A 27,782-nucleotide genomic window follows, 5' to 3' on the forward strand; every position below is an offset into this window, starting at 1 on the left:
AGAAGGTAATGTACGAGTATTTACCGAAACATTGGTACGAAAATGTTTGTGAATTTATTGACCGCACCTCAAATATTCCCCAAAATCATCAATCGAAAATCAAAAACTATCATTTAAATTTTTTAACCATAACAAAGATTTCTCCAATAGAAAGAGATGAATTAACGTTATTAGGATTTGGAGGCTTATAAAGTTGAATAAAGATTGCAATGCAATTTTTGTATTTGGAGAATTATAAGTATCGAACTGTAATTAAGTAAAAATTCTAAGAAAGTGATAGAAGGTCCGCCAAATTAACTGAGATTGAAAACGGTGTAGATTTGAGAACAATCTGTTGTACCTCACATGTAACTAAAGCAAAATTACAGTTCATTCATTTTGATCTCTAATCCTAACTTTTACATATTTTCCTTAAAATTTATGTATTTCTCTTTATAAAAAAATGTTACAAACTACACGAAGTTTGACTTTTACTACGAACGGTGTGAACTCTCAGACTTAATCTTAATTTTTGTAAAAATAAATCTCTTTACCACTTTATGCTACTTGAGTAAGTAGTGAATAACGGCAAATAGTCAGACCAATTTCCGGCCATTAAAATTATTCTTAAAGGGCGTAAGTATCACATTTTACATATTAATAATTTTAACTACGCTGTTAATTGTCTACTTCTACTTTAAAGTTGTAAATAAAGAAAACCTAAATGCAAACTACAAGGGTCACTAAACTAGCTATTCAAATATCCTGCAAAAACAAAAATCATTATACCCAAGAAGCCAGTCTAAGTTGAGAACCGTAAATGCTTTGGAGTTGAAGTTTTTATAGTCACCAATTTTTTAGAAATAAATACTAGATAACTAAATTATTTTAATACGATTTAGATATTAATCTACAAAGAGTGCGATAATTCAGTGAAGTGGCTCTTTTATTAGCCTACATATTAATGTTATAATTGGAGCAAAAGGTGCATTGTTTGGTTAGGCTACTCTGGAGGTGGCAGGCCACAGTAATTCTCTTTCCCCAAAAACTGTGACAAGGAATAAGGAAGAGAAGGCTGTTCGATAGATTGGTATAGGAGAACATACAGTAGAGGGGAAGTAGGGGTGTATATATCAGTGGAGGCGTGTCGCCTATCCCGGAGGCGGCTGCGCCAATATTAGGAGGCGTGGTCGTACGCTGCCGGCGAACGAGGGCGGCAGTTAGGGGCGGTCTGTCTAACCAGCCAGGACAAGAGAAACACGGGTCACGACGGACAGGGATCAGAGTCGAGACGAAGAGGGCCTGCGGAGCCACCTCTCTGGCCTGCTGAACGAGGCTAGAGTACCCTCGCCCACCAGGCTCGCATCCAACATCCGCGGCTTTATCGTAAACCGGTTACCGGCCTCCCTACCAACTACAGGTAATTACTTTTTCTTAAATATTTATTTTCAATTAATAATACACAAATTAACATTGTTTTTACCATCATTAAGTGTCTATTTTTTGGGGGGAAAACTATAAAAAAAAAGACGTACAAAAATTAGCAAAATTAAGATAGACAAAGCAAAACCACTCAAGAACTAAGGTTCAGGTCAAAAACCTCAATAAGAGAGCATGTCGAAAATACAAACAATTTGAATCCATTACTTAAGCTTAAAAGCAATTTCACTTAAAGACAAAAACATGGTCACAAAGCATCCGGATTTTTTTTTATTTTCTCCATAAAACTCATTATGATTATTTTATGTTTTATTAAACAAGAAATATTGCCGGATATCCCAGCACACAACGAAGTAATCCAAAAAAAAACAATGTTATCTCTTTCATCGTTAAAGATTCTAGACACCTGCAAACCTTCATAAACAGTCTTCCTAAAATAGGACAAAATATTGTTTACCCAAGCTTCGAGAGGAAGTGTTGAACTGTGAGTGAGAATATATTTTGATATAAAAAAAAGTACAACAATGTACATCAGAAAAGATGAGAAAAAAATTGCTGGAATAAGTAGCTTAATTTTCAGTATTATACTACGTTACTCTGATCGAATCTTTGCAATACCTGTTATGCCCTTAGGACTTCTTCCTTGAATTCTTTATTTTTCCTCAGATTGTCGCATATTATTAAAAAAAAAAAACGCTCATTTTTAATTTTTGTAGTTATCATGCTAAGTAGCACTAGGATATTTATCACTTTTACCTGTGTCATGTTTCATGGTTAAATATATATACGAGTATATGGCGTAATATATGTATTTGGGAGTTTTGGAGAGCAGTGACTGGTTGAAAACCTCTTAAACCAAAATGAGCCTCTTTAAAACGTTAGTACGATATAGGAAATCGGTAGTGGAAAAAGGTTCGTATTAATGTTAGTATTTTTAGATATTCGCGACTTTCATGAAGCAGTCACAAAGTTTTTTATGAGAATCTTGTTATAACTCCAATAAAGTTTACTCCTTCAATTGGAAAGATTTTTTGCGGAAATGGGTTCTGAGTGGGTCTTTTAATGAGAGTAAAGTGAAAAAGTGGAATGCAGAAAGAAGGAGCCATGAAATCCAGGTTAATATTTATTTTTATCTAGATTGATTTTATATATCTACAGTAACTCATTTTAAAAGATAAAATTTGCTAAGATTAAGATTTTTTTCAAGCTAAATTCATTTTCGGATTAATTTTTATGGCAACTAAGATTTATTTAGAAAAAAATTGATAGAAACTAAACTAATTATTGCATAATTTTTAAAAACCTTATATATGATCTGAAGTTGATTCTAAGTAAGGCGAGCCTTTTTTGCGTCAAGAAAAAATCCGCTCTACCAAAACTTTTGAGTAATATTGAGCATTATTGAGTTCCTTAAACTTTCAGCGCCTGTACACTGTATGATAAGTTGTATGTGAAATGAAGGATATGCCTGAACAGGGCGAATATCGTTGAGCCTGATGGCATGACCCCTAAATAATAAGGTTTCTTTCGAATCCCAAATCTTAAGTAGCTACACACATTGACGAGTTTTGCAGTCGCATAGAACTATTGTACCTAAACCGTATGTGTGTGTGTTTTATTAATTTAAGGCACATCAGCATCTGATATCCTAAAACAGTTCACTGATCACCTCCGAGAGAAAGCAATACAAGATTGTCAGGCAATATTTACCAGTTTTTTTCCATGTATTTTACCTTACATTTCCCAAAAGGAGACCCTTTATGTATATTTTAGCTGTGGCCTTAAAACTAGATAACAGAGACAAAACAAGTAGAAATCTAAGAAATCTAAACAAGTAGACGAACTGAAAGCCATTTCAGTATTTTTCCGTGGTATTTTATCTTACATTTTCCAAAAAAAGGCGACCCTTTATGTATATTTTAGCTGTGGCCTTAAAACTAGATAACAGTGGCAAAACAAGTAGAAATCTAGTCGAACTGGTAGCCAATTCGGTGTTTTTCCCTTATATTTTACCTTACATTTCCCAAAAGAAGGCGACCCTTTATGTATATTTTAGCTGTGGCCTTAAAACTAGATAACAAAGACAAAACAAGTAGAAATCTAGTCGAACTGGTAGCCAATTCGGTGTTTTTCCCTTATATTTTACCTTACATTTCCCAAAAGAAGGCGACCCTTTATGTATATTTTAGCTGTGGCCTTAAAACTAGATAACAGTGCCAAAACAAGTAGAAATCTAGACAAACTGGAAGCCAATTCGGTATTTTTCCTTTGTACTATTTACCCAACGTGTAAAATTCGCTCCCAGGTAATCCTTCTAGGCCTTAAATCCCCAGCATTTCGGTTAGTCACACCCTTATCAGGATCTCTTCAAGACGTTAATCCATCTCTTTTTTTTTTTTTTTTTTTTCATTTTTCTGGATAACATTCGGGCAACATACATCTGTCTTTTCTGTTGATGAAGTAATTGGGTGAATGCACGTAAGAGGTGGTATCATTAACATCAAATCTTATGAAAAATGTTATGTTGTGCTTTGAGTAAACTGCAACATATCTAAAACAAAAAACAAAACGAAAATTATAGTTTTATCACGATACTGTGTTAAGAATTGATAGTATGGACGAAAAAAAATAAATTTATCTCTTATATTTAACAGTTTATTGCATTTTTCCAAAAAAATTACTAATAAATGGACGGAAATAAATGAAAATATTAAATTCAATGATGCATTAGGTGAGGATAATTTATTCAAATAAATAACAATGTATGTTTTTTCTATTTTATAGTAAAATATATTCTTGTATGCGGCTCTACGAACCACACCCCCTTTTGGGAGGTCGATAAATCTACACAGGATATTCCAGGCCATTAAATTCCCATTTTCTCCTCCCACTACCTTCTCTTTAAAAAAGTTTGTGGTACCAGATTTGATCTGTTGGAATGTTTTTTCTTTTTAATTCATACTAAATGTGACCCCATTTATCTAATACCAGCAGAATGTACCTAAATAGTAAGGGAAATTGTTCCATTTTATTCGTTGAAAATTGTAATTTCTTTCAATTCAATTTTATGCTCTTACAAAAAAGAAATCTAAGTTTTATCACACTACTTCATCTAGCAATTATTATATAAATATTCTAGTATTTTTTTCCTAACTTTAAACTAAACGTATAACTTTACATTACCCATAAATTTAGGTTGATATGAATCAAGTCATTTGATTCTTTTAGTATAAGATTTATCTGAAATTTCTTATCAGAATGGCCACTGATATCTTTCTTTAATTACTTTTTAGTAAACTCCCGCCGCTGACACGTAAAGTAAGGCCTATTTTTTCAGGCGGGCTTTGAGTCCAACAACCAAATTAGGTATCATGGAAGGAGGCGATTAGCAAACATTCTTTACTACAAAGTCCTCACATTTAACATTAAATAAAATCCAAGGTCTAGACCACATTTTAGTTTTGCAGGTCTTGCCTCTAACCGCTCGGCTACCGTGGCACCTAATTTCCTCTAAGTATTGCTGGGAAAATGTGATGAAAAAGCAATCAACATACTAAGTTTTACAAATTTGATAGCAGCAGTGGCAATGTCGATAAACTTAATTTGTTAAAAGTTAATTGCTGAGTCAGATATAATGGCAACAAGCGCTACCAGTCCTCTGAAATTGTTCTCTCAGTACAGACATGACTGTAAATTACTTGACTGGGAGAATTGTCCAATAAACTGAGATTTGAACTCGGAAACTCTGGCTTAATATTTCACCAAACTACCCGTCTCAGCTACTCTCAGTGTCTTAGAAAATACCAAAATAATAATATTAATAATAATCATAATAGCATTTTAATTTAGCGCTACCTCTAAAAATTACTATTACAGAGCTACTTTTGAACATACTTTTTGAAATAAATAGCGTCACATTGTGAACATACGCAGATTTGAAGCACTAAAACTTAATCAAAGAATTATTGAACGTCAAAGGCAACAATTGAAACTTATATCAGAATATATAATACTGTATTTATAATGATTAATCCCATTCATTAAAATAACAAAAAAACTTGTGGAAGTGTCACATTTGAGTTAATCGAATTACGATTTAAACTTTTAAATGCTAACTTTAATTTAAAGAGTCCCTAAGACCTTCCAAATTTACAACATTAATTTTATCTATGAATTATAAATAGTGAAACTAAATAAAATATTATTTAGTGCCGAACCAATGAGTGAATACAAAATTAAGCAATAACCGAGATGATCAAAGTTATTAACAAGAGTGTGGTTGGGTGTAACGAGTAAATGTGCACGCGTCGCCCCCAGCAATGACAAAGGGGGCGGCATTCCGGCCGGATGTAATTGAGTTACAACATCCTCCGCTCAGAGTAGTATGTGTAACCAGTCGTTCGGCGTGGGTTTCTCCTGCTTTTCCTTTCTCAACCCTCCTAGTATATACATTGCCTTCAACCAACTGAGTAAATTTGAAATCCAAACAACCCAATTAGCTTAGGGATGTCCCTCTTTTGTCAAACAGTTGTATAAATGTTGGTTTTTCAATGTTCATACGCAATTTTTCAATCTTTCTGTTTAAATATTTGAAATGGAAAAAAAGATTTTGGATAAGAATATTTTTTTTTGTAACAAGTAAGAACTACTCGTAACAAGAAAGTATTAAAATCTGGTGGATATTCAATTTGGAGATTTTCATTAAAAATACCAATTTTTCTGGTCCTCTGAATACCAACGGTTTGACAAATTGGTTAGTTTGTGTGAATATGCATCCACTACGTATAAACTCAAAAACAAACAAAAAAAAATCGCAGAGAATTCAAATTTGATACTTAGCTTAGCTACCTACCCTACCAGAAAAAGCGACAATACTTTCATCAAAGATGATTCCATTATTGTTCTTGCAAAATAATGAAGTCAAGAAAATTTTACTTCGTAGACTACGATATGATGAAATCGCAAAAGTGTTCAACACAGTATTTTTACAAAGTGAACCCATCATACTCCTAAAACAACTCATACACATGCAAATAAGTCAATGAATAAGTCTTTAACAGCACCATTGAATCTAATGAAATTTCTTACTGAAGTGCATAAAAGATTCATTCTTTTTCTCAATAAAATAAGACTTGGACTTGGAATAGTCTTCAGTTTATTTCTTCTTAAAATTATTAATAAATAACAATCTTTCAGTAATTGTTTACCATACTTATATTTTCTATTCTGCAAAGCACAAAGATATAAACTCTTTCTTTAACTTAAGCAAAATGTGATTCTGAGTTCGATTCCAGGATTGATTTAACATTTTATTTTAGAAATCTCTAAATTAACTGCAAAGTACCTCTGCCCATGGCACTTAGCTGCTTTTGTAAACAATTAAACATATATACAATTGTTTATTTTTTTTACTATACTGTAATCTTTTACCCAAAATCTTCGTTGAAGTGAGAAAATTTTAACTACCTACATTTTTATCGGTCAAAGCACTTAGTAGGTAGTGATTCCCTCTCCTTCTCTGTTTCTTAATATTGGCCGAACAACTGGCTGCTTTGAATTTCTCTTTCTACCATTTTTACAGCTCTCTGTCGGTCATAATGATGTCTGCAATGATAGAGCACTGTCCGCTGTTCCGGATGCCAGTAACCTCAAATTTTAACGTTCCTAAAATTAAATTTTGTTAACAAAAGTTCTCCCATTATCAAATATTAATTCATAATTGCCATTCAAACAGTGATGCTTCCTCCAACCATTGCAAAACATTCTGACTTTTTAAGCCACCAAATTTTTCTAACAAACACACATAATAAATTTTATTGTTAGATAACCTTTATAAAAAGAAATTCAAGCCGCAATTCTATCTTCATGTCAGTCCATATTCATAGTGCACCAAGCGATCAGCAACACTTCATGCTGCAACAATTAACAGCTACGCATCTAATTTTGATACAAGAAACCTGAAATTAAAATCATAACTTAATAAAATGGAAACAAAGTCAAATATTTATATTAAATATAATAAATTATTACATAAATATAAAATTATTATAAAAGATTTTAAAGAAGTTCTCCAAATTATACTTTCAATAATTACTTAATTTTCTGTTTACTTGGAACATAGAAGAGTTTTTAAGCAAAGCAAGAGTTCTAGGCTGGACTAAGACTTCTTCTCACAAAAAATAATAAAAACCAGAGTGGGCGTGTATTATATTATTTTGGGAGAACCAATCGTGCTCGTTCATCATAAAACACGGCATTATTGTTTAGATACTTAGAACGTTAGCTTAAGAAGGAGAGAGCGTTTTTACGACATTCTGCCATTAAAGTCCAACCTCGCTTGTTTTTACTACGTTAATGGAAGAGCCATCAAACGCTCCATTAGGTGTTAACGATAGATTTAAGCTAGGGTATATAAAACATGGCGTGCACCAAGATGTTAAACTATCAGAAAACTGTTGCAAGGAGAAATACTTGGGAGCTACATGCTTGTAAACAATAATCAAATAGCTGCGACTTATTTTAGATATTTACTTATCGAGTGTAATTATCCGAACATTCTGAAAAGTTACCGTGTTTAGTTTTCGTAATCACTGTTTTTATAAATATATTTTTTAGATTTACTTTGATAATTGCTGTTGTATATATATAAAAAAAATCAAGAATTGCTAATTTCACAAATAAGTGATTACGTTACCTCCAGCAGTGATTAAAATAAGTTACCAATTATGTTCAGCTTATTTACGAAGCAATCTCCGTGAGACACATACAGATTAAAATGAAACCTTTTGGCCTTTGCCATGATATTGCTGATTCAAACAAACATTTGCGATGACCTCTCAGGTCATCTCAGGCCTTTAGGTCTACAGATCTGTCCCAAATCTCAAAGCCGAAGAGGTTTGACGTGATTTTCTTCTTTTTTTTTAAGTTTCTTTATATGACCAGTTTAAAAAAATCTAGACAAGTGCATTTTCCGTGCCCAATTTTTTAGTAATATTTTAGCTCTTAGACTTTGTACTTTGGTATACAGTACCAAAGTTGTTCTAAAGCAGGGTCTTCAATCTTTTACTCTTTTAGGAATCCTTCCAACTCATGGTTTTCTTGAAGGAACCTCATGTTTAAGTAGCAGATAAAATAGTTTTTCAAAGCTTTTTTTCTACTCAAATTCGCTAAATTATTCTTGTATCTTTATTTAATCTTAATACAAACATATGAGCAAATAGTGATCACTTGCAGAAACCGCAGACAACGTTCCAGGGAACTCTAGGGTTCCATGGAATCCAGGTTGAAGACCCCCTGTTCTACAGGATGTCAGTAATGTTAGAGAAGTCAAGACATCAGATCAGTGGTTCTGATTTTTGCAATTCCTGTCGTTATCTTATCACTATATATTACCGAACACCCAAGGCTACCTAAATAATTGATGTATATATTTTTTGTTAATATAACAAACTACACTGACATTCTAGGAATCTGTAAAGAGTTTTTTAGGTAGTAGATTTAGCTTTGAATCTAATCATAAGTTCAAAATAGTTTTGTACGATGAAGTTTCAACTAATTTCAATCAGTACTTTACTCGGCGCGTTATTGAGAACTGGTGCAAAGATAAAGAGTATCGCTAGTTTTTATTTATAGTCGCTGCTTGAAACAACAATGAAACGGTTCTATAAGTGAATGAGCAGGAAAACGGAAATAGCTTGGAGCTTAGCAGTATATTATATCTTCTGAACTTGTATGCGCAGCTAAACAGATTTTTTCAAAAGTAATTTGGTGCCAATTAACATAATGAAAAGTAGCTCACTTTTCACACTTGATCTTTGAAAATACTTTGACGCTATTTGATTGATACTCCAGAAAATACAATTTATTTTAGAATCAAGGTGATTAGTAATATTAGTAAAACAAGAGGAAAGTGCCGCGGGTAAACCGATACTTTAATTTGTGTTGTGGTTGTTGCTCTTGTGGTAGATGACACCGAAGCATTATGAGAGGGCGTTGTAGTTCAGCAAGAGGGTGAAATAAACAAACCTTGTGAGAACCTGAGACCCCTTTCACAGCTGTTCGTTGCTCTTCCCCAGTCGGCTTCTACCTTTCATTCTGTCCTACCCTTAGCACCAGCACATTCTATTTCTGCTTTTGTAATTGTACACAAAGCTTATCTTTGTGCGCGCAGGAAATGCAAGCTGAATTTTCAAATACCAAACGTCTAGAATAATTTTACATAAATTGATGGGAATTACATTCTTTATTTGCAAGAAAATATAAAATGTTGAAAAAATTTCGTTTACTAATGATAAACCCAACAGTTAAGACTTAATTATAAACCAGTTAATTGCCGGCTAAAACTGAAGTTGGAGCAAATCCAACAGTGAAGTACTAACTTTTCAGTTTGCTTTTTGGTATTTTTAACTAGAAGAAAACTTTTTTGATTCTTCCTTACAAACATTTCTTTCTCCTTTCTTTTCAAACGGAAGTGCAACTACCTGGATTTCGTTTCCTATTCATCCGTTCTGTGTCTGTTTTTGTCGTTTGTTGTTTATCCAAGTTCGGCTATTATCGTATCCTTCTGTTCTGTAAGACAATTCACATGCCTACTTCTAAGCTTATATACACACATGAGTAAGTATTCACACACCCATCTTCATTATTCATATCACAGAATCCAATTAAACCACCATTTCCTATATAAACGTTAGAAGACATTCCTACCATTATTTCTATTTTAGTGTTTTTTAAATGCGAAAAATAGTTTTCGGCTATTGAACCACAAGCTCAGCTTTTGTATCTTCTTTTCCTTTCCCCTAGATTCGCTCGTCAGATGCGATCAATACTATTTCTCCGATCGGTACTAGACTTTTGGCCTGAGTGCTGCACAGTTTCTGTACGAGGTGTGTTCAAAAAGTAACGGGAATTTTCGTTTTTTGAAAAAAATATTTATTTATTCATCTACATTAATATTGTCGCCTTCAAAGTAGTCCCCTTCGCATACAATACACTTGTGCCAGCGCTTTTTCCAATCCTCGAAACACTTCTGAAACTCGATCTTTGTGATAGCTTTCAGCTCTTTCAGCGATTCGCTTTTAATGTCATCTATGCTTGTAAAACGACGGCCTTTTAATGTTCTCTTTATGTTTGGAAATAGAAAAAAGTCACATGGAGCCATGTCTGGCGAATATGGAGGCTGGGGCATCGTTAAAGTTTTGTTTTTGGCCAAAAATTCACGAACAAGCAATGAAGTGTGAGCAGGTGCATTATCGTGGTGCAAAATCCATGAATTGTTTTGCCACAAATCCGGGCGTTTTTTTCGGATTGCTTCACGCAAACGGCGTTGAACTTGTAGGTAGTACTCCTTATTGATTGTTTGACCTTGTGGCAAAAATTCATGATGCACTATGCCATTAAAATCGAAGAACACAGTGAGCATAACCTTCACATTCGACCGCACTTGTCGAGCCTTTTTCGGTCTTGGCGATCCAGAATGCTTCCACTGGGACGATTGAGCCTTAGTTTCGACATCATATCCGTAAACCCATGTTTCGTCACCTGTTATAACACGTTTCAGTAGATCCGCATCGTTGACTTCATTGAGTGACTCTTGAGCAACTTCCATTCTCCGCTGTTTTTGTTCGAAATTCAACAATTTTGGAACAAATTTTGCTGCCACACGTTTCATACCCAAAACATCCGAAAAAATTTCATGGCATGAGCCAATTGATATGGCAACATCATCAGCGACTTCTCTGATTGTGATTCGGCGATCGTTCATAACCATTTCTTTCACTTTTTTCACGTTTTCATCGGTTGTTGATGTGCTTGGACGTCCAGGTCGTTCGTCATCTTCAACGTTTTCGCGGCCATCTTGGAAACGCTTATACCACTCGTAAATCCTTGTTTTACTCATAGTAGACTCACCATATGCCTTTATTAACATTTCACACACTTTATTTCATTTTTTACGCAAAATTAAATACAAATTCTTTGATCCATTTTTTTCAACAAACAAAAATCGCCACACGTCTAACCTTAACGGCTGCCACTTAAGAAGTAAACAATGAATATTACTGAAAATTTTATCGTACTTCAGGGGCATGTGTACCAACATAATAAAAAAAAAAAATTTACAATCAGACTCTCCAAACCCGCGAAATTTAAAAATTCCCGTTACTTTTTGAACACACCTCGTACACTTAGTTATTTTATTCTAACAATTTTATTTAATGAAAAAAGTAATCTCTAAATTCTTCTATTCTTTAACGATATTTCGCAAGTCTATTTCCAGGTTAAGCTCAAATGTCTGACATAAAGGTTGCTCAGAGTATAATTCAATTTCCTTGTTTCTTCGTTAAAACTTACAAATCACCAATTCTTCTCTTAACTTGACAGATGAGTTTTCACAGCAATGAATGAGTCCAGAGGTAAAGATTGCTTACTTCTGCTGTATAAATCTGTTTTTCAATTTTATTAAAAACCAATCAAATTTTGGCAGCCAATTTACAAATCAGTGTTCACATTAAAACTAGTAACGCTTTAGCCAAAACAGAAGTTCACAGCCCAAATTAATGATATGTCACAAATATCTAACTATAAAAACCTCTTAAAGAAACAAAATTTTAATCTAAAATGTTTAATATCAATGGAGAAAGAGTTTTAGACGAAGAAACTTATCGATTCGTGCTAGTAAGGCCACCAGTGGAAGTTTACACACGCCAAACCTCACTCTACCTTGACTTACAAGAGATCAATAATAATAATTCATTCTTGAAAAGTAAACTTGAGTCGTGCGAAAGAAATTCGAGTTTAAGGTAATTTTCCTCTAATTACATTATACCATTCTTAGGGAAACTAGTCAAGTTTTTTGGGAAACCAAATCTGTTTTAAATAATATTTATAGCTCTCACAAAGTCTCAACTACACAAAATATTTCATAAAATTTAAAATCATTTTGTTAAAATTTTTGTAAGATACATTGGTAACAGAATGTATGTAATTGATCTTATTATCTCCCAAAAGTGACTTTTGAGAACAAATAGCTTACATAAACACCAACCAACAAACTAAGAGAAATAGTAGACCAGAATCACGTTCATAAGTAATGCGTTATCAGACAGTAATGTGAATAACTACACTAGGACAGTCCAGTAGACACGTATGCAGTCTCTTTATGAGGGATATTCATTTTAAACCCAACACACAGTATCAGAAGCTGCAACGTTAGCATCACGTAAAATATAAAAGACATACCAGTATGTCTAACGTAAAGTTACAGTCCAATGAAAAAAGAAGGAATTAAAACGAAATATGTTGTCTAAATTATTATTACATTTCCCAATTTCCATAAAACTGTCTCAATAGTTGTCCTTTTGCTTTGGTAAGCCTTTAGCTATCGATACAGCAGGTTGCGACGCTGCGTTTCCTTTCATTCTATCTTCTGATCTTACGCTAATATATTTCCATTCATCTTGAAACAAAGTACATAATTAAACTTTAAACACAGAAGATAATTCGTTTTCTTAATATTATGATTCTTCTCTTCTCATACAGTTAGACTCTAAGCACCATTGTTCTACTAATTACTCGTATCTACCTCAACTCTACTTGTAAATACCATTAACTATCTCTCGCCTGCATATTTCTCATTCAACATCGGTACTTGTACTCGGAGGATTGGTAGTGGATAGCTGTTGTATAGGATACGATGTTTGGTGAAGTTATGTCCATGGTTCTTGTATGATGGGAACAGTGTAAATGATATTATTGGGCTAGAATAACCCACAGCGACGTCAGAATCCTAGCAGAAATGAACCATTCACATGGAGGCTACCTATCTATGAAAATTTTTCTTCCTGCTGGACCTTCCTTGATTTCAACTCCCCTTTTTAATTATCAGAAAAAAATGTTTTAAAAAATTAAAGAACGGTAAGGAAATAAAATCAATATGCATATGATTCATTAAGATGTAAAGGGGACATAGAAATGAGAGCCTGAGAAATAATGGGCGGGTATATATCGTTAAGTGTGCAAGAGAGGTCGATAGTTGAGCGTGCCTCAGGGTAATAAGGCTGGCCTGCACCACGTACAGACTGCCTTTACTTTAAAGTAGTACCAACTAATACCTAGGAAAAGGGCTTACTTCAAGTGACTACTTACAAATGTAGGTTGGCACTAATGATACACAATATTTATATGACATACGTGCATACTGTTTGACTTTAAAACTAGGATCCAACATAATTTACATTCACCAACAGTTCAGAGCATCTTAAATCAGTATAAAGTTATCTTAATTGCAAATAAAATTGCTTTGAAATTATAAATTACATTCGCTAACAGAAAAACGTATACACAAATTACAATTTACATTAACAATGTTAACATGACATTAATCATGAATGTACTTTAAGAACTTACAAAGTATAAAATCCACTTCAGGCTTACCCTTTTACAATTTCTATCAGGATTTTTGCGTCTTAAATTCGAGAAATACATAAATATGAAAACATAACCTGATCCAACTTTATCCCACACTCTGTCCATTTCCTCAGCAATGTGATTATCCCTTCTGTATGAATTAATCTATTCACATTTGGCCTCAGACAAGATCTTCATTCTCTTGATTCATCTTAATGATCTTTTTTTATCGGAAAGCTTTTCTTTTCCCATCCGACCGTTTCAACCGAGGTACACCCCTTTGTCTTCTACCTTACATTCCGAGGGTAAGCCTAGCTATACACAGCTTTGTGGCCGAACCAACTTCGCTTGCGCTCTTCAATATTAACGCAAGCATTCTTAACATTAAAGCCCCTTATTATGAAGTTCCTAAATGGATTCCACTGAGTCTTTCCAAAGGGAAAGACCTTTTTCTGGGAGCCTGATTTCCTTATTATTATAAACGTGTAATTATATAGCTAGAAAATATTTCTATTATAAAATACTGATAAACTATTGAATAGTTTCATTCTAAGTTTTAACTAAGAAATTATTTAGAATAATTTTGTGACCAGAAAGAATTACATTTATTTTTATTTTAGGAACTTCTGAGAGTATATTGATTGGCGGATTGACAAAATAGGCCTTGTACAAGACTTTCTGAAATTTATTTTCGTCTTCACAAAAGTTGACGCAAATTTAGCCTAGACTGTATTAAATTGTCAAAGTTGGATGTTTTCTTTTTAGGCAGCCGATCTTTCGTATAGTTCTTGACGATCAACTCTTATACAACTGTCCTACTAGACAGTTTTAATTATACTTTTTGCATGTTCTATTCATATTTTCCAAAAAGAAAAATCAAATCTCATCAAGTCTATAACCTGCGATATTAAAAACGGAAATTGTTAATTAACAGATATTATTAATCTCCAGAATTAACCACAAGATTTAGTTAATATTATCTAAGAATACTGTAAATTGTTGAAATGTAATAAAGATTACTTTCAATTGGGCACTTCAAAGAAAAATTTTGAATATACTATTTACAAATGATTTTGAAGATCCAGTAGAATAAAGTAGCTGGAAATGCCAAGGACCCGGAGACTTCACGCTTCTAATCCTCAGACTCTTCAAAGAACGATTAAATCTTTGGGTGTTAAACTTTTATAAATTAAAATTCTAGTATTTAGAAATGAAGATATATTTTCGAGAAAAAGTCAACAGTACAAAGGTGTAGTATAATGCGAAAGAAACCTAAAATATCCTGGCACTTTCTGTGATATCGGGCAGGAAGCGATATTTCTTTTTCAAGGTATAAAGTCTTTCATTCAAGTTGTTGTGATGTTTAGAGATGGGAAGTAAAAAGGGGGGAAAAAAAGGCAGAATAACCAACAAAGAGCCATGGATTGGCGGGTAGTACCAAGAGACAAAAGAGAGACCTTGCTTGTCATTGGCAGAACAGGGTGGCTGCAAACCCAATTACAGGCTTAGAAGTCTATTCGCACAGAACGGAGGAGGAGAAAGTTCACTTTGTTATTTTGTCTCTCCCTTTCTCAGTGTGGGTGAGAGCGCTGCCAGGGTACGGGACCGTCGGCCCTCCACAAAATCTCACCTTGTCCAAAGTTTTCCTCCGGCTGTATACAGATTAAACTCACCTCCGCCTGCTTCTGCCCTACACAGTGTTCGCACGCACAGCACTGTGCGCCCGAGGGGACAAAAACCGACGGCAATTCTTTCTACCCCTTAACTTTGACAAGTTAAATATAAACAGGGTCAAAAATTTAGCTCTCTTGCCACAGTCAGCTGAAAGGAAACCACAGTCGCAGAACCACAAAATTTTTGAATTTAATCTAAAGCAAAAAAAATTAAGAAGGATTTAGGAACAAATCATGTAATTTTGAATTTACTGAAGAGTAGAGAATTTTTTTTTTTTTCAATTCATTTGTAATTTTCAACCTGTATACATTGTATACAATTAGTAAATGAGAAGAGTATGATGAACTGGCGCGGGAGGAGAGCAGGAGGAGAGAAACCACCCAGCGGTAGCACTCTCTATAGGAGAGAAGTGAATGTGAGGAGGAGATTACGAGGAGGAGAGAGGAGAGATAGGAGAATAATGATTCCTAAATCATCTGAAGACCCATCTTCAGCCTACAAGGAAGTCGCGGGGCCACTGGCGATTCAGTCGGCGAGGAGGCTCAGGGATGTCAGAGGAAGCGAGAGGAAGCGAGTACAAGAGGATTAGAACTAGTCGAAAGAGTAGTATGGAATTTTTGGTATTTTGTCTTGGCAAGTTGGTCTATGAAGGGGAATGTTGAGGTCGTTGTGAAGAGTGAGGTTAGTCACCGTAGAAAGGAGCGTCAGCTATCTATCTGTCGGAGGAGTTTTGATTGAAATGTCTGTACAGTCCGTATGTTTGTAGGTTTGACTGAACCCCACAGCTCTAGTCTTGTAAGTTCAAACCATTGTGTTGTATATTAAGCGTTTGAGTTCTATGGTCAATTTGGAGCGTCGTCCAAGAAGTTTGTAGAGCAGTTTCGCACGTTTTGTCATTGCTTGTCTTTTAAGTCTAGTGAATGGGTTCCACGTGAGTCGTTTGTCTAATATGTAGAACCCAAGGTAGCGCACCCAGATCTGTACAAGGAGAGTGGAGAAATAAATATGATTTTCAAGTTTCTCGATTTGAATAAATTCATTTTTACAATACGGTTAATCATAAACAAATATCTACACCAAGTAGGCGCCACGGTAGCCGAGCAGTTAGAGGCGAGACCTGCGAAGCTAATATGTATTGTGGTGCTGGGTTCGATTCCCGGTCTTTAGGCCTTGGATTTTATTTAATGGTTAATAAAAGTTAATTTACTGTAAAATATGTTTGTTAATCACCTTCGTCCATGACACCTAATTTGGTAGTTGGACGTAAAGCCGGCCTGAAAAGATAGTCATTACTTCCACTTTTTTATCCATACCATGAGGATGGTATTTATAGAATTGTAAAGGTTTTAGCGAACATAACATAGATGAAGATATTTGATGTTAATTATTCGCAGGAATTAAATGTTTAAGGTCATATCAGTACGAACAACTGGCACTCTGCCCAACTCTTAAATTACATAGGCCTTTTTGATATCCTTAAATAAAATAATAATTGTATTTCAAGAAATTTGACCATCACACCGAACTTTGAACTCCAAAATACATATTTTCATTTTCTTATGACTGAATTGAGTTCACTTACTGCTGATGGATAGCACTGATTTAAAAATAAATAAACAAACGATTCCAGAACTGTGAATCTTCATTTTTGGTGTAAGAAAATTTAATATTGTTGAATTTCGAACAAACTTTCCAATTTCCAACATGAACATTGACACCTGATTGAAAAGAGAATGGATAAATGGGGTAGTTTCTTCTATGGGAAGTAAAACATGAGTGTACTATTAATCTTGACTGGAGAAGATTGGTGGAAAGGAGTTTTTCTTTAATAGAAGCCAGCACAAAGAAGAGTTCATGTCCGGTTACATGGAAGCGGGTCCATGTAAGACTTCCTTTTACAATCCTCGGTCCAATGTACTAGTATATAACGGACAGTGTTAGAACGGCTGCCCTTTCATCCGAATATCCTCAGACTTAGCAACAAATTGCCTGTCCCCCTACCCACTTAACACGCCCTCTTTTCATTTCAGCAATCTCATCTTTTTTTCTTTCACTCTTTCTAGTTCCTTTATGTGTCTCACTTCTTATAGATGTACCACATTCTAGGTTCAGCAATAAAACACATTTATTTTTACTCTTTTCTTCTCAGAAAGTTTATAACAAGTAATTCAGAATAATTTATTAATTTAAAACACTTCCACCGCAAATGGAGCAATCAACAAATCTTAAAACACAATAATTTCAATTCTAGCTTAAAGGAATGAATCTTAAAAAGTGAACTCTTATCAGACAAACTTAGAGCTTCACATTGTACGGTAGCCGAACGGTTAGAGGCGAGACCTGCGAAGCTAATATGTATTGTGGTACTGGGTTCGATTCCCCGGTCTTAGGCCTTGGATTTTATTTAATGGTTAATAAAAGAAATTTACAGTAAAGTATGTTTGCTAGTCGCCTCCGTCCGCGACACCTAATTGGTAGTTGGACGTTAAGCCCTGCCTGAAAAAAATAGGTGATTACTTTACTTTACTTTTACTAATATTGGCATTGTCATTTTACTGCTGTATTGGACGAAGTTCTTTTATAAATATTTCTACTTTTACTATTTTTATAAAAATGGCCCCATTTCTCAGAGAAAACTAAGTTTGTAAGGGGGAAATCTCTCGACAAATTTTATTCATTTTTTTTTTTATTTTAAGGCGGACATTGCTTATTGAACTTCCTGCTTACGTTATCTCATTTCTTCACTTTTTATCAGCGGTAGCAAGCTTAGAGAAAGTGAGTAAGATATAATCTAACGGGAGCTAGCTTAGCTTGAACGCGGGACTTAAACGTGGGAGTTTACCAAAACCAATTATTAAGCTGCAATACTAAGATGCGTCCCACTAAGGCCTCTTCAGGGAAATGTAAAGTTCTTTGTGTTATAAATAGAACAAAAAGTTTTATAGTGAATGTTATGTGTGCTGTCAGATAATCTCCCACTTCTAAAGTAAATTTATGCCAAAGCTACCATGTATGTATTGTAAATTATTTTACAATAATAGAAATGACATAAGAATTTTAAATCACAGGGCCATAAAAATCGATTTTTCCAAACTACTGTAACGTGAGGGTGACCAATTTGGGTTCTAACTCACTTCAAATGATTGGATTTAAATTTAAGAATGTAGAAACTGCTAAAAACAAATAATTTGATCTTCAATTATAGTCTGCATTAAGCTTTTTAAAATTTGTAACTTGTAATTTATGACATTTTGCATTGTATTTCATTATATTTTTTTAAATTTATATATATACTTAAATTCATCTTCTTCTTTTATAAATCTGTGCAGATAATGCTCATGATGGCAGAATGTGTTATTTGTATTACAGCTTTAAGGTCCTTTCAGAAGTGGCTTCAAAACAGGCGTGTCTATTAGCGACAATCACAGCTTGAGCGTCGCCAGAAAGAAGCGCAGTTTAAGGGCAACTTCTGAAAGAATCTTTAGCTCCAGCCAACATGTCACTATTCTAAAAACTGTGATATTTTGACTGGAGTACTCTGTACTCGTGCAGAGATTCAGTTTTTTTATTTTTATTTTCACTTTTAAAAAAAACAAACAAAAAAATGATCTCACACCTTTGATGGGATACAAATCGGGCGATATTCTTTTTTCAAAAATTAGATTAGAAATTCTTCTCTCTTTTATTGGTTTTTGCTTTTTTGGAAAAAAAAATAATGAAATATTCAATGCAAAATTTTTTAAAATAAAAGCAAAATTATGCTATTCGATTAATTCCGTTTTTTTGTATCTTTTAAAGGTTTGTGATCATGCCCGACCGCAGAACAAGATGTTGAGAGGGTGTGCCCATATGGGAGATCTTCAGGGAAGCTTGGGTCCAATCGTCTTCTGATCAGCCACGCTTCATTTCGATTCTACCGATTCACAACTAGTCCAATAAAAATAAACAATATAAATATTGTGTAATAGTTCTTTATTTATATATTTATTATAATTGAAGACATTCTTTCATAATTTGAATACGTAAAGCATCGTTTGAAAAATGGAGACCAATCCATTAAAAGCATGCTGGGGCCGTGTGAGTCATTGGACGGTCCCCGTGGTAAATCTAGAAGTTGGTGAAGTGAAAGATATAGTATGGGACAAATTGCAAGAGCCGAAATCGCAAAGGAAATTAATATTAGTTATTGTATCGATAGCGTTGCTTTTAGATAACATGCTTTACATGGTTATAGTGCCTATAATACCGGACTATTTAAGGTATGTCGGCGCCTGGGGCGATCAGCCAGAAGAAGTTTACAACGGCACCGGACCTAGACATCACGATCATCACGGCCAAGATAGTGCCACTGGTATACTATTCGCATCAAAAGCTATAGTCCAATTGATGATAAATCCATTTTCTGGTGCTCTGATCGATCGTATAGGATATGATGTACCCATGATGATTGGTTTATGTATAATGTTTCTATCTACGGCTGTATTCGCTTGCGGCGGAAGTTATGGAGTTCTATTCTTTGCGAGAAGTTTGCAAGGAGTCGGTTCAGCGTTTGCTGACACCTCAGGCCTGGCTATGATTGCTGATAGATTTACTGAAGAAAATGAACGATCTAAAGCGCTTGGTATAGCGTTAGCATTTATTAGTTTTGGTTGTTTAGTTGCACCACCGTTCGGTGGCGCTTTATACCAGTTTGCTGGTAAGGAAGTTCCATTTTTAATACTTGCATTTGTATCGCTGGCTGACGGAGTGATGCTGCTCCTTGTCATGAAACCAATTAAGGAAACAATTAAAGAAAATCGACAAATGCACGCCCAAAAAGATACAGTACCAATCTGGAAGTTATTCATAGATCCATATATAGCCGTTTGCTCAGGAGCGTTAATGATGTCCAATGTTGCTTTAGCCTTTCTTGAACCAACAATATCATTATGGATGGAAGATAATTTAACCACAGACAATTGGAAGATCGGGATGATATGGTTGCCAGCATTTTTCCCGCATGTTTTTGGTGTAATTTTAACAGTAAAAATGGCAAAAAAATATCCCCAGTATCAGTGGCTTATGGCTGCCGGCGGGCTCGCATTAGAAGGCATGTGCTGTTTTATTATACCATTTTCAAGTTCGTACAAAGTTCTAATGATACCAATTTGTGGAATTTGTTTTGGTATTGCTTTGATTGATACAGCGCTACTCCCTACATTGGGCTATTTAGTAGACGTAAGATATGTATCAGTGTATGGAAGTATTTATGCAATCGCTGATATTTCGTATTCAGTTGCTTATGCAATTGGTCCAATAATTGCTGGAGGTGTTGTAGAAGCTATTGGTTTTACAGCGTTAAATATTGGAATTGCCATATCAAATTTAATGTATGCTCCGGTGTTGATGTATCTAAGAAACATATATGATTTCAAGCCGTTTGAGAATGAAGCCAACATTCTGATGGCTGATCCTCCGGATAAACAATATCAAACTTATACAATGCAAGATCAACAACCAGTCACTGGAGATGTACAGAACCATTTGGAGTATAAAAGTAAAGATGCTAATCAAGTACAAGAAACTAATGTTGATGGGAGGGCACCAGACAGTTATCAGTACCACAGACAAGAAGTACCACAGGCGCGTACTGATCAAGGAGCATATCAAAGGCAATTACCACAAGCACCTCAACAACAACAACAACAACAACCTCAAGTTTATCAACAACAACCTCAAACCTATCAGCAACAACAGCAGCCAAGTGCATATCAGAGCTATCAATCAGCACAAAGTTATCAACAGCCTACAAGTGGTTATCAACAACAAGGACAACCAATGCCGCAACAACCAATTTATCAACCAGGTGGAAATCAACAGTATCAACAAGTTGGTCAAGGGTATCAACAACCTGGACAAACAAATCAATCAGATACGAATCCATTTAGAAGACCAGAAGCTTCTGATCAGGATAGAAATCCATTTAGATCAGGATTTTAATGTTACCCACTAAGAAAATAAAACATCAGTGCTAAGTATTGCACTGTCAAAAAAAATATTGCAACGAATTCTTAAATTAATCTCTAAACACAATAGGAATGCACTGTCTGTCTCGAAATTAATATTGATCCTTAATATAAACAACTAAAATGTCCAACTATAAGAAATTAATAATTAATTTCCTTTGTTTAAAAAAACAAATAATTTATTGCGAAATGCACTATGAATTGAAACTCAAAAGCTGCGGTAAACCCTCTACTTAAAAACATTACCTTTATAATTTTGAATTTAAAAATTATTTATTCAAAGCGAATCTAGAATTTTGATGATTAAAATACTTTCTTGACTGACCTAGTAAAGGCACAATTTTTTAATAATAAAATAACAATTTTCATTAACTTGTTTTGAAGTGCCAAGAATTTTCTTCATTTCCAAATTAAAGAACAATTTTCGGATTTCTCATTTCCCACAATTCTTGTGGGAGTTGGACCTGTAAAATTGCAAAATATCGGAATTTTACATCACTATAAGTCTGATACAGTTCAGTTAATCATCCTTGTTCAGGATTTCGTGAGGATGATTTTTCTAGCTGCACGATATGTACATTAGATTGTAATGTACTTCAAAATGTATTCAGGCTGAGAAATCTGATTTCAGCTACAAGGAAAGTCAGGAGGTCATTTTCTTTGAAAATGCACTAGAACTTAGGTAAGGTGAGAGACCGTGATAGTTACGACTGGAACATATCTGAGCAACAAGAAAACAACGAAATAGTAAGTCTTTACCGAAGGTATGACAGACTCAGATGTAAATTTGGAGAAGTGATGGCTAAAAATGTAACGATTTCTGCAGGAACATCGGATGAAGGATTTGAAAGCTAAATACCCAGGCGAGAAAGGAATAAGGAGTTGCAAGTCATTGAAAACTGTTGGAAAGCTTCTAATTTGACCTCACTCTTCGCGACAAGACTTGTCCAGAAGTGCAAGTATTCATTTGCACAGGACTGTGGTGAGAAAAATAAGGCAAATTTCTCATTAATGTTTGCATTAAGTTAACACTTTTATCTTTTGAAGAACTGCACAATGCGATACCTAAAATAAACAATGCATTAATTATACAAGATTTTTTAAAAAATTCCGCTTTAAGATTGAAAGTAGAAAGAGTTCAGTTGTAAGTTATTAAAGGTGATTTTATTTATGATTGATATTGATAATAAATAGATGCCCAATAAAAACATTATCACGAAAAATCTGTAGCAGATGTAAAGGAGTTTATGAAAACAACATAAAGCAAGCAATAAAGAAGATAATGTAAGTAGATAATGAAAACAAGTTCATGAAAGCATAACAGCCACGAAAGGTGATGTAAAACAAGATATTTTAATAGAAAATTTCATTTAAACATTCCAAAAAATAAGGTGAAAAAAATCTCTTTTGTTTGCCATTTATTTATTCATCATTGATATTAAATTAATAACATTACTGCCAAATTCTAGAAGAGCCGCACTTTATTGTTACTATTATTTTGTAACTGATACAGTATTATTTACGAGGTTTTACAATTTATTAATTTTTACTTCAATTATATTCATTTGAAAATAAAAAATAAACTTATTCTGTGATTGTAATTTCTATTTTTAGGTTATTTCATTGTTTTTTATTTGTTTTCTCTTTATTTCCTTAAAACATCACACAATGTGTGCAAAATTGTATATATTATATTGTTTCTTAGAAAAATCAAATTAGAATCTTATTTGCAGCCTCTGTTAGTATTTAATAACTAACTTATTTCTTTAAGAATACTTTGTAAATATTAAATTTTTTGAATAGAACTCATAATGCAGACAAAATTAATTTTTTTTTTTAGTTAATTTTGTCATACATAAATTAAAACAGTAGTTTTATAAGTACGAATAAGGTTAATAGATGGAAACATTATACGATCCTCCTTACTAATAAGTTTTAGAATTTAAGATGTTCAACCAAGGACGAAACATACATATCATTCCATGTGAAATATAATTAAAAATAGTACTAATTAAAACAAAGATTCTATACATAAATATTTATATATTCATAAAAAAAAACTATATGTAAGTGTATTAGATAAGAAGGAAGATAAAAAAGTATTTTATATTATCAGTGTAAAGTAAATATATATCTGTCCTAGGATAAAATGGATTATCAACAACAAAAATATATTCTCAGAAGAATCAAAAGGAAATTCTATCAAAAGTTTCAATTTTTCAGTCTTCACAGAATTTCAGTAGTGAATGATGGTATTTTTAACTTGTTCTCAGTTAAAATTCCATTTATTTATTTAATAAATTCAACATGGTGAACTATCGCATCTAGCTTTTAAAATAATATTTCAAAGTTTTATTTTCTAGAAACAGTAGAACATTCTACTAATATTATATCACTTCCATTATACTTTCTCAAGAGTCTTTGTTGGGAGTGAATCCTGTAATCAAGTCACGATAGCCAGAAGAGGTGTGTTTGTGTGTTGGAATAGCTGTATGGGTCCTTTGGTTTCATACTTTCTCATTTCGCAAACTAAAGAGTGTAAACGGAATCAAAAACAAAGCAAAAGAGGCTAATGCCACTCCTCTGTTTACAAACTGCGCTGTGTTCTCAGCCTTATGTTCGTAAAAAGTGAGATTAAGAAGTTAATGGAAGACTTGTAGGAAGGTGGGACTTCAAAGACCGAAGTAACTCCAAAACAGATGCCATTTCTTCACCTCTAGAATAGGCACTAAAGATTGCCAAGATTATGTCCAGCTACCGTCCTTAAAATTATCATAATATCGATTCCTACTAAAGCATCCTTGACTAGACATCCAACTCAAAAAACTAGTCTCTCTCTCTTACCTCTTCGACCGTAGTCTTGGAAATGAAAGGAAAATTTTTTATCCAAGGAAGTCTGGATGCTCTTCCACCATATTTGTAAGTTAATATGTAACATAACAAGTTCGCTACACAGATTTTAAATACGTCTGCCGGAAGTTAACGACCTAAAATGATCCACTTAAACAAAGAAAATAGGGGGAAAAAGCATGAACACTCTTTCGCGTATTTTAAAGCCAAAAGTTCAAAAAACAAGTTGAAAGCATCGCATTATTTTAGACATTTTGCACTAAAGAGGTTCTCGAGTAGTGGCGAATCAAGTAATACTCTTGAAAGCATCTTAAATTGAAGTTAACACATATAAAAGTGCATATAAATAATAAAGAGAAGATTGGTTTATACTGCCACGTCATACAAAGACATTTTGAAACTTTTTTTTTTGTTCATTGTTGCCCAAAATTTCATGATGCTCTTTATTAGGAGCTTGAAAATGGAATCATTTTACCAATTAACTTCTGCAGGCATAATTCATAACACATTCAGCTTTCCAAACCCTATAAAGAAACTTCCAACGAATTGTAAAAATGGAACCCAAAATAAAAGAAGAAATAATAAATTGTTATAATGATTGAGCAATGCTTAAAAATAATAAATAAATAATAATAATAAAAGCCTGACAATTTAGATCGTAGTCTGTCCGACATTTGCTTAATTTGATAGAGTATAGTAAACCTTTGATTAACTCAGATGTAATGCGGTTTAGCATTATCACATACATGCAGTTAAATATCCAAGGAGAATTGTTGAAAACACATTCCATTAGTAAAGTAATCTCCTATTTTTTCAAGCTATAATTTACTTTACAATTTATGCTTTTTAAATTTGCATATGCTCTAAGATTGTCAAGCCATAACCAAGTCCCTGAAGTAGCTATTCAATTACAAAATTAGGATTCCAAGATACTATAGTTCATTATGAAACGTGTTTATTTGTTGATAAAAGCAATACAATTTTACAGATTTCTTATTAAAAAATGGAGTTTAATAAGAAAAAAAATATTAAAGAAATGAATGTTAAGAAAAATTAATGAATACATTTCATCCTGGGCACAACTTGGCCTATCCTAAACATATCACATTCAAAAATTAACGATTGCCCAAAATGGTTAAATAGAAAAATGTTATACTTATCTTAAATCCGTCTTAAATTTAAAGTACACGTATAACTATTTATGAAATAAATTTATTGAGATAAACTATTTTAAATACAAAAGCAAATTTGAGGCGAAAAAAAAAGCATTACAATTACAAAAATAACGTTACATATCATGAGGTTAGCCTACAATATAAAGTCAAAGAAAAAAATAAAATTGCTCATTTTACAGAATATAAACTTCTGTTTTAGTGTACTATTTATTTAATTAATTGATAAGATTCAACAATTGATAAAAAGAAGTTATTTTGGGGGGGGGGGGAAAAATAAGCTTATATTTTTTGAGCGCTTTATCAGAACCTGCTTCATCCACACAAACTTCTGCATTAAAAAAATGGAATAAACCTACTTCTTTTCTTTTTTTTTTAAATCGTTTAAATAAATAAACGAAGAAATAAAGCTTATATAGATAAACAAAATAAATAGCAATAATTTAGGTAATAAGTGTTAATTTAGAAATTAGTAAATATTTAGGAAAAACAGATCTTAATTAAAAGAAAATCTTCATTTACTCTTTTCACTGACTGATAGCTTTAAAAAAAGCTAACAAAAAAATTGAAATAAAAATAAATAAATTGACGTTATTTATACGTGCCTGTCGTGAAATTAACAAAAAAAATAAATTCCTCTAAATGTTGTAATTGTATAAAGAAAATAAATTTTATCTAATTTAAAATATTCATATATATAATATTATCAATTTGATAAAATTCATATTAATAACTTAATGAGCATCAAAATTTTGGTCAATACTGTATTACAGAGGATAGCAAATGATTAACCAAAAAAAATTATTATATAATTGGGAAAATATGGAAGTTTTACACAACTCTTCTTCACTTCAAAAGGTGAGTTGTAAGTAAAACTTTCAATTATTATATGTAGATACGCAAATCTTGAACTATTCAGAAAACAGTTTATAAATAGAAATTATAAAAACTGAGGTGAAATATAAGCTAAAGTATAGCTCTACTAATTAATAAAATAGAGATGGTTTCCAACAAATGTTGGCTGCAAAATGTTTTGTTAAATCATATTAATAATTTTCTTTTTTTTTTAATGTCCATTGATCTTAGAGAGTAAAAGCGTCATTTTGCGTTCAAAGTTCACTGTCCATAACATTCTGTAATAAATAGGGCTGGATCCAGAAAGCACAACTCCTTCTAAGTGACAAAACAGCTTCTTTTTTTTTTTTTTTTTAATTTTATTTTGATGAAGTAAAAAGCTTTTCATTCATTAAGTGATTCTAATTTAAGGTTTTCATGAATTCAGATGTAAAAACTGAAAAATAAGTAAACATACAAAGGAACAAAACATTGAAGAGATTATTGTCCTAAGTTTACCGTTTAATTTCTTACATAGACTAAGTAGACCCCCCACAAGACCACACTTGTTCTCAATATTATCTTGGTACTTCTAATTGCGGGCGTATCATCAATATTTTTGAGTTCATTTCAATGTTATTGTCAATATTCCAAAAAATCTTCCCAAAGATATTAATCGTGTAGGGTCTGCTTTTCGTTCCACGAATCTTCCAAATGGACTTCCTGAATTAGCCACTGTACGTAAAAAAAAGATACTGTAGATTTACTTCTACTTCTTTAAACAGTTATTTTATTCAGGGCTGAAAGCCGGAAGTATTTTTAACATCACATTCTGATTAGAGATGCGTAATATTTATACAAAAATATTAATGAACCCCTCAAGAAAACTGGTATGAAAACTTGCATAGAAAGCTCTGTTAGCTCAGAGATGGAAAAAGAGTTTTCAACTTAAACTAATTTGTTGTACGATTTTCAGTAGTAAATCAGCATGAATATATATAATATATCATCATGCCATTTTTTTTTTTTTTTTATACGATATAACCAGATTCAGTTGTCTGGAAATATATTCTTAATTAGTGAGACGTTCAGTGTTACTCGGAACATTCTTACTGATTTCTTAAAATTGTTTTTATTAAATGCTTGTTTGAAAGGAACTAGCCGTGGGCTATCCAAAAACCTCATGGGTCCATCTAACCCCCGTTCAGTGGGTACGATTGTCAGCCAGGATTTGCGAGTGTAGGACGCTAAACAGGTGCTTAGTTAACCAGCTTTGCAAGTTCTATGTTTGCAGAGTCAGTATTAGTGCAGAGCGATTAGTATTGTTTGTTTCTTAGGCAAAGATAAATTAAAGCATAGCACGGATGATTATTCCCCAGGTAATGCAATCAAAAGATGGCTGATTGTGCCAAGCACGTAAGAC

At 33.3% G+C, this 27,782-nt stretch overlaps 1 protein-coding gene and 1 long non-coding RNA gene across 4 annotated transcripts in view; one reads left to right on the forward strand and one right to left on the reverse strand.

Annotated features, from left to right (window-relative positions):
* LOC141451269 (uncharacterized) overlaps positions 1–27,782 on the reverse strand; it is a 67,202-nt gene that overhangs the window by 19,490 nt on the left and 19,930 nt on the right. The window contains exons 8-10 of one of the 3 annotated variants that reach the window (XR_012456648.1): positions 7,248–7,376; positions 6,850–7,083; positions 3,701–3,970 (exon numbers count right to left, since the gene is read on the reverse strand). This is a non-coding gene — a long non-coding RNA (uncharacterized lncRNA). The remainder of the gene's footprint in view (positions 1–3,700; positions 3,971–6,849; positions 7,084–7,247; positions 7,377–27,782) is intronic. The other 2 variants (XR_012456650.1, XR_012456649.1) reach the window with 2 other exon arrangements.
* Positions 1,162–25,790, forward strand: VAChT (Vesicular acetylcholine transporter). Its single transcript, XM_074122508.1, has 2 exons — positions 1,162–1,399; positions 19,297–25,790. The coding sequence occupies exon 2, from the start codon at positions 19,540–19,542 to the stop codon at positions 21,475–21,477; it is 1,938 nt and encodes a 645-aa protein (XP_073978609.1). The 5' UTR covers positions 1,162–1,399; positions 19,297–19,539; the 3' UTR covers positions 21,478–25,790.

The sequence above is a fragment of the Rhodnius prolixus genome, unplaced genomic scaffold (assembly GCF_049639745.1).
Source record: "Rhodnius prolixus isolate KJV_2025 unplaced genomic scaffold, Rpr scaffold_8, whole genome shotgun sequence".
NCBI classification, from domain to species: Eukaryota; Metazoa; Arthropoda; class Insecta; order Hemiptera; family Reduviidae; genus Rhodnius; species Rhodnius prolixus.

What these genes read in the sequence shown, in the direction of transcription:
- VAChT (XM_074122508.1), top strand. Translation starts at nt 19,540, where the DNA reads ATGGAGACCAATCCATTAAAAGCATGCTGGGGCCGTGTGAGTCATTGG.